We start from the raw sequence: 7,584 nt of genomic DNA, 5'->3' as shown, positions 1-7,584 counted from the left end.
ACCAGCTGGAAAAGCAACTTTATTAGTGTCCCGCAGCAAAATACATTAGTAATTTGTAAGCAGGCATTCCCATTGCCGGCGGCGCGGCGCGGGAGGTTTCCCGGCCCCTCCGCACGGAGCCGGGCCAGCAGCACAAAGGAACAGCCCGGGGAAAGGCCCAGGGCACCGCCGAGCGCCTCCCAACACCGTCCCCAGCAAAGCCCAGGCACGGTGCAGCGCTTTTCCAGCTGTTTTCCAGTTGTGCTCACACAGTCGCTGCCTGCTGCGATTTCAAACTCCTCTGAGCTTGCTCCCTCTCCACTCCTACAGCAGAGGTACACTATCACGTACAATAATTTCGTTATTTTTTTTGAGTAAAAAAATCTAATTTTTCTCTCTCGATCACCATGATAAACTGAGTCTCTGAGTAGCATGATCCTGTATTAGTGTTAACCATTAGTGTTACTGTAAAATCCTCTTTGGTTACAGAATATTTCATTTAAAGCAAGATTATAAAAATCAGTTTCCAGCTAGAAATCCACCCCTGTAATCTACAAGCCATCTAAATTACCACACTTCTGCAGGCTGAAGATATACCGATAGGATTTAGAAATCTGAGTATCTCCCCAGGTAATCTAAACAAAGTTATCAAAATTATATTAAGTAAATACATTTGGAGGAATAGTAAATTTTTGAAAAATCCTTAGGGTATTAAAAGTAGAGTTCTGGAAGTAGCAGTAGTGGGCTAGAGAAAAACACCCCCGAGCCAGAGCTCTCCTCTAGATACTCTCCATGGCCTTGAACTCGCTGAGGGCCTGCACGGGGTTCACGTGCTTCTTCTGGGATGCCCTCTTGATTTTCGTCTGGGTCTCGTCCTGTTTCTCCCTCTTGACCAGGGGTTTCTTCTCCGGAGCTTTCATCTTCCAGGAGACGGCCGGGAGGTTGAGGGAGGCCATGCCCTGGGACTTCTGGTACTTGGTGGACGCCACGTAGGAGGCCTTGACCGTCTGCACCACGGCGTTCATCAGGTTCTTGGCTGCCTGGATCAGGGACATGGCACTGTCCACCTGCCAAGGGACACAGAGTCACACACCACGGAACCCCAAACACGGCGTTCCACTGAGAGCACCGCAGGCCTGGGGGGTAAAAACCACTTGGAAACTGATTGATGGCATTGATTTTTGTTTTTCCTTTGCAACCTGAGGCTCCCGGTTTGAAGCAGGATTTTTCTTTGGACGCTCAGTGGTTACAAACCTGACCTGTGCCACCAACACAAAAGCAGGGTTTGCCCCCGTCTGCATTTTCCATATTAATGGCAACGGGAACGATTTGTATTCTGCCCTTTGCTTTTGTGACTAAGCTTTAACAGTTGCTTATTCTGTAATGAAATTAATAAAGCTGTAGTAATATCTTAATCACCAATAAGAAATATTCAAATTGCCCTAGAATACTAAATTGGATTGGGAAGGAAGGAATACAACTGCATCACCAGCCAGGCCTGGAGCCCTTTTCCAGCTGGTTCCTGATTTACAAGAGCATCAAAACAAGGAAAAATATGAATTTGTCAAAGCTGCAGGGCACAGAGGGGACAAAGAGCTGAGACCAGGGTTGGGTGGGGAGGGGGGGAGCAGTGTGGTGACCTCAGCTGGGACCCCCTCCCTCCCCAGGGGCCAGTGTCCTGCTCTGGGTGGGATCCCTGGCTTGTCAAGGCTAAATGGCCTGGGACAGGGGTTTGATCTGGGGCACGGCTTGGTCCAGGGCACGGCTTGGTTCTGGTGGCTTTTCTGGGGCACTGTCCCCTCCCTTCTACCCCACTGTGCCCCAAGTGCCACCTCAGATCTTCTGGAAACCCCTGTGCTCTGCCCTCCTCCTCATGAGCCAGGAAACCACTGCCCTGGAGCTGTTTCCATGAATCCTCACAGCAGGAGGAATCATTAAACACCAGGAGAGCAAGGAGGTGCCTTTCAGAATGAACTGTCAGACTCTGAAGGTGCCAGCTCTGCCCACCTGGGCCATGGCTCTGCTCTCACAGCACTCTGGTCCATGGGCAGGGCATTAATACTGAATTTTCCTTTCAGACTGGTGATGCCTCTGGACTTGGCTGAGGTCTTCATCTGATTATCTCATGGAGCTTAACATTGCTGCTGGCAACCCTCAGCCCCAGTGGACAGGCTCAAGGAGAAGAGATAAAACCAGGAGATCAGACTACAGATGCCAGGCTGTTCTATCACTGATTTATGGCAGAGGGGATGTAACTCCTGCAGACACTGAGTAACTGCAGTGAAGCCCCGGAGTACATATTGCTGCATAGTAACACATCTCCTGCTTTGACAGCACCATGCCTTCAGCCTCCCAGCTCCCAGGACATGAACAGCAGCACATCCACCACAGCCCCTGGAGCTGCTCTGGGGGCTGGAAAGGCATTAGAGGGGGCTGGCAGCAGTAGGAGGGGCAGCACAGCTCCATCACTCCCAGATGGTCTCAGCTTGTGCAGGGATATCTATTGCTGCTCTTGTTGCTCACCCAAAGCTCTCCTTCCACAGCTCTCCAGCTCTCCTCTCCCTGTTTTTTGGGGGAAATCTGTGCTACTAAGTTTAAGCCACTGAAATATTAAACAGGGTTTCACTGGAAAATATCGGTGGCACAGGGTGCCCAGAGCAGCTGTGGCTGCCCCTGGATCCCTGGCAGTGCCCAAGGCCAGGCTGGACACTGGGGCTTGGAGCAGCCTGGGACAGTGGGAGGTGTCCCTGCCCATGGCAGGGGTGGCACTGGGCTTTGAGCTCTCCTCCAACCCAAACTGTTCCATGATTCTGTGGTATCAAAATGGCAGAATGTGGGAAGTTTTTTCATTTGCTGATCAGGATTCAGGAAGCAGTTCTGGACTATCAGCCAATTCTGTCCCTTCTTCCAACCTCCATCCTCAGTCCTGACACAGCTGGGCAAAAGCACCACTGACCAATGTGCCTGTGCAGGTCAAGGAAGAGTATTCCAGAAGAAACAAAGAATTTAGCTCCACTTCCCTCCCCCAAATATCTGTCATACAGAATCCTCTTAGGAGGAAGCATTTCATGAACTACAGTGAAAAAAATTATTTGCAAACTAATGGCTGGAATAAAGAAGTAAGCTGGCCTGGGGCAGCTTCCAGCTGTCAGAAACCAGAGCAGCCACTAAAAATCCCTGCACTCTTCAGGGCACAGCCATCCTGAAATATTAACATCTCTGGAGCATTGCAGGACCCCAGCATGTTCCAAGGCTGTGCAGAGACATGGGGCAGGTTTAGCTGCGCTGATAGAGTGATTTAACCTCACTAAGAGTGAAAAGCAGTTTGGAAAACAGATTACACCAGAGGTGAAGTGAATCTGTCTACAAACACTGTTGAGTAAGGAAATGTGAAGTCTGTATTTTCACAGCAAGTGATCCTCCCCAGAACGACGAGCCAGCAACACAAACTCTGCATCCATTAAAACCCTGCACGCTCCAGCACCTCCAGTGTATATTCTGTGGGTTTTAACACCAAAGCTCAGCTTGAATAACCGTTCCCTGTGGGAGCAGAGCTGCCCGAGGCAGGCGTGTGCCATACGTACCCCGGAGACGACGAGCTCCCCGCCCAGGTTCTGCACCTCCGCCTTCACCTTGCTGCAGATGTTGAGCTGGTGGCAGTAGAGCGCGATGCGCTGCAGGTAGGCCAGCAGGTCCTGCTTGCACGCCGAGTCTGGGCACTGTGGGGCAACACAGGGCACGTCAATCCTGCAGCACAGCTGGGCCAGCAGCCACACACAAAGCAGCACCTCCCCTGGAGCAGGGCACGGGCCGGCACAGCGCTGCCCTCCCTGCACAGCGCTGGCCTTTGAGGCAGCTGAGCAGCACGGGAGGCATCTAAAAGCCAGGAGCCATGAGCAGGGGCAGCACTGGACAGGCTCCTTCCAGCTGCCCTTCAGCAGCCCTCCCAGGGATGAGGAAGAGGAAGAGGAGAAGGACTATTTACCCTCCCCAGAGCAGGTCTGTCAGCTGTGAAAGGTCCTTCCTGTACTGCACAGGACACAGTAGCAATGCTCTGACACTAAAGATATCAAGATGCAACTAGCAGGTGTTACCAATTCCTTCCTTCATCCTCAGTTTTAAGTATTCCAAGCTCGAAAATTACAAACCTGACACCGACTCAATTACATGCAGCAAACAGATTTTCCTGACTTCTGCTCCCATTTTGTAGCAGTGGGGAAAGCAGGTTCCTCACCAGGCACAAAATGACATTTTTAAGGTGCTTGCTGCAGCAGTCATCCGTAAGAGAAAGGGAACTTTTTCAGCTTTGCACAAAAGGCTCTGCAGGAGTCCTGTGCAGTTTGGGCAGGTGGCATTTTCTAGGACATAACCAAAGAATGAGCCATGGATGAGCCAGGCTCAGGCTGGATTTCCAGACCAGAGGGGAGCCCAGCTGAGGTGCAGCCACAGTTCAGAGCAGGTTCTGTAAGACAGAAGGGCTGTGGGAAGGCTTTTGCTGCCCATGCCAGCCCTGCAGCCCTTTTAGGAGCAGCAGCAATGGGGTGCCAGCAGCAGGTCCCACATGGGCCACCTCATGCTCACACACACACACACACACACACACACACACACACACGACACCTGCAGCTTCACACCCATATGATTTACACCCCACCGTGCCACATCCCATGTTGCTTAAGCCCTGCTCTGAACTCCAGAGAAGCATCACTTGTTGTACCCCACAGAGAGCTCTTGCTCTTTGTTCCATGGAAACGGCCACTCATCATCTCATCTTCCCACCCAGCATCCACAGGCCTCCTGGACAAAACCACCATCAGACTCCCACTGATCCTTATTTTTCCCTCTGAGGCAGGCTGCACTGTGCCCAGTATTACTTCAGCTGTAGCAGTGGAATTCACCTGGCACTACTCAGGGACAGGACTACAGGCACCCTGCAGGGATCTCCAGCCTTCCAGACAGCTGCACCCCAACCAGAGCCATTTAGGAGCTCTTTTCCACATACCCCTGTTCACAGCAATACCCCATTTCACCTAAGACCCTGACCCTGTGCAATGGACCATCTGATGAAGATTCATAATGGATATGGCATGACTGGAAGACCAATCTTCAATGTGGCACCATTACTTAATGCTTCACTCCAGCTGAGGGTTGTTGCATTGGCCATGCAGCCTTTCCTCCCCTTTGAGGGCAAGGTAAAAATCTCCTCCTGGCTGTGAGCAGCAGGCTTTGAGCCTTCATTCTCCCTGCAGACCTTCTCCCCTAAGCTATGAGATGGAAGCAGAAACTCTTTTCTTTGTATAAAAGAGGAACAGATTGTGGTGCACACACAGGGATGTGCAAACAGGGTCCCACTCACATGGAGCATTTCCTTCCCAACAGCACCTGGTCTGCCAGAACAGGCATTTCCCTCTGCAGTGGTGAGTGCAGCTAACATACATTTGGTTTTTTCCAGGGCCAGAACAAGTGGCTTTTTAAAGGCGAGGTGGTCTCTGTGCTGAGCAGAGGTAACTCAGGTGCTGCAGTGATGTGCACACAGAGCTCACACACACACAGGGGCACTGCAGTGGGAGACCTGCACGGCTTTATGGGCATCTGACCCCAGCAAGTGACATAAAACCAACCCAAAATAATCGGAACTCTCAACCTGGGCACATGGCATCCATCAGTGCAGCGAAGCCTTGCCTAACAAAGCAGCAAAACTTGCAGGTTAATTTTTTAAGCTAATCAATACCAGTCAGCAGTGCAAAATATTTTAGAGCAAGGCCACAAATAGCCCTGGCCAAAGAGCTAATGAAAAGCTCAAATTACCATTTTGGAAACTGCTCTCCATCTCCCAAAGAGCTCATCTACCACAGCTAGTGAGCAGCCCAGCAGCCGAGGGGCTCCAGGGCTGACAAATGCCCAGTACAGCACACTGGGGGATGGCTCAGCAATTCCAGCTGCTCTGTGGGGCTGTGGAACCATTCAAGGAAAGACTCTCAAGGCAGGAGGCTGCTGCACAATCACCAACAGCTGAGGAAGGCAGCAAAACCTTTGCAGAACAGGAATCATCACTGCGTTGTGTACATCAACATGGTGTGAGATGGAAACCCAGAGCCTGTCCTGTGTGTGCTATTTCTGCAGGCAGGATCGAGGACTCAGCTCAAAGACAGATGAGGTTTAAATGGAGATGTAACACAAGATTAAAAAGAGCATCAACAAAAGGCACTGCAGGTGCCTGCAGGAGCCCTGTCCTTTCCTAGGCAGGAGCACTCAGATAAAAATCAAAAAACCCAAAAGGCAACAATTTGAACACTGATCAAGAATGATGACATTATTGGATTAACCCACAGCCACAACTCCCATCTGCAGAGCTGCCGTGGGAGGATTCCCACAGCCCAACCCAGCAGGGAGTGCAGTGTTGATAGAAATGACCATGTGGGGACAGCCCCACCTTCCCAAACCCCCCAAACTGAGCTGCTGCCACAGCCTCGGGGAAGGTTACTGGCAAAAGCTCAGCTGGCTGCTCCAGGTCAAACCCGGGATTTTCTTGGATGTGTCCATCTTAGACACGGCAAACAGCCCCCACTTTCAGTTCCTGCTGCCTGAGCTGAGCCTGCAGAGAAGCAGAATCATCCTTTCCTCTCTTTCTGCAGGGAAAAGGTCCAGGAGAAGACAGCAGAGCCCTGGTGGTGTGTGCTGATGGACACTGCCCATCCCCAGAGGCTGCAGGGGAGAGCCAGTAACCCCAGAGCTTCTTCTTCCCACTGCTTCTCCCTCTGGGAATGGGCCCTGCTGCACCAGGAATTCCCAATGAATGCTCCTCAGCCCCAGGTGCCAGCTGGGCCCAGCAGGAGCTGCCAGCAGCTGTTTTGGGGAGGCGGCTCCCTGGCAGGACAGGCACTGACCATGTGTGCCAGCAGCTGCCACCAGCACAACTGCCAGCCTGTGCCCAGGGTCCCCACCCCAGCCCCCCCAGGCAGGGAGCAGTCTCCCCAGCAAGAGGCTGCTGGAGCCATTCCCTGGGAAGTGGGGCAATCCCATCCCTCACCCCCAGCTGCTTCTCACTGGATGATCAGAACTGATGTAACTTTGGCCTCCACTGCTATGAAAGGAAAAAAAGGAACAGAAACTTCCTTCAGCTTACTAGGTGTTTCAACATAGAAAAAATAAATAATAGAGATAACCCTTGTCTTGCTGCAAATCATTGTCATCTGTATTGTGCTCATAACTGCTTCATATTCCCCAGTTCCCAGCAAGCAGCAGCTGCTTGGAGTGAGGGATGGAAACCTTAGGGAGAACCTGTGGCTGATGGCGGAACCCTTCCCAACAGACACAGAATTCCTGGGATAGCAGCTCCTGGAGTTTCAGAGGAATGTGCTGCAGAAGGGCCTGATGGCAGCGCTGGGAACTGCTGGCACACTGACATGAGGGGTCACAGCTCTGGTGCCACCCAGCACACAGGACACAACCCATCCGTGTGCTCCCAGCCAGGAGCAGGGACAGCAGAACCAGTGCTTGGAGCTGTTCCTGCTCTGTAGCTGTCACACTGTTCCACATTAACACGTTTCTAAAGAGTATGGAAGCACATCTAATGAAATATGCAGACTCAAAGTATTAGCAGAG

At 51.7% G+C, this 7,584-nt stretch overlaps 1 protein-coding gene across 2 annotated transcripts in view; it reads right to left on the bottom strand.

The window, feature by feature from the left end:
* Positions 1–7,584, bottom strand: part of CTNNA1 (catenin alpha 1) — a 116,318-nt gene continuing 108,734 nt past the window's right edge. For both annotated transcript variants that reach the window (XM_066328859.1, XM_066328860.1), the window contains exons 17-18: positions 3,564–3,698; positions 1–1,046 (exon numbers count right to left, since the gene is read on the bottom strand). In XM_066328859.1, the coding sequence (XP_066184956.1) occupies positions 759–1,046; positions 3,564–3,698 (423 nt within the window). In that variant the 3' untranslated portion in view covers positions 1–758. The remainder of the gene's footprint in view (positions 1,047–3,563; positions 3,699–7,584) is intronic.

Source organism: Sylvia atricapilla, chromosome 14 (genome assembly GCF_009819655.1).
Source record: "Sylvia atricapilla isolate bSylAtr1 chromosome 14, bSylAtr1.pri, whole genome shotgun sequence".
In the NCBI taxonomy this organism is placed as follows: domain Eukaryota; kingdom Metazoa; phylum Chordata; class Aves; order Passeriformes; family Sylviidae; genus Sylvia; species Sylvia atricapilla.
Note: the sequence above shows the minus strand (reverse complement) of the source record. Positions and strands in the feature narration are given on the sequence as shown.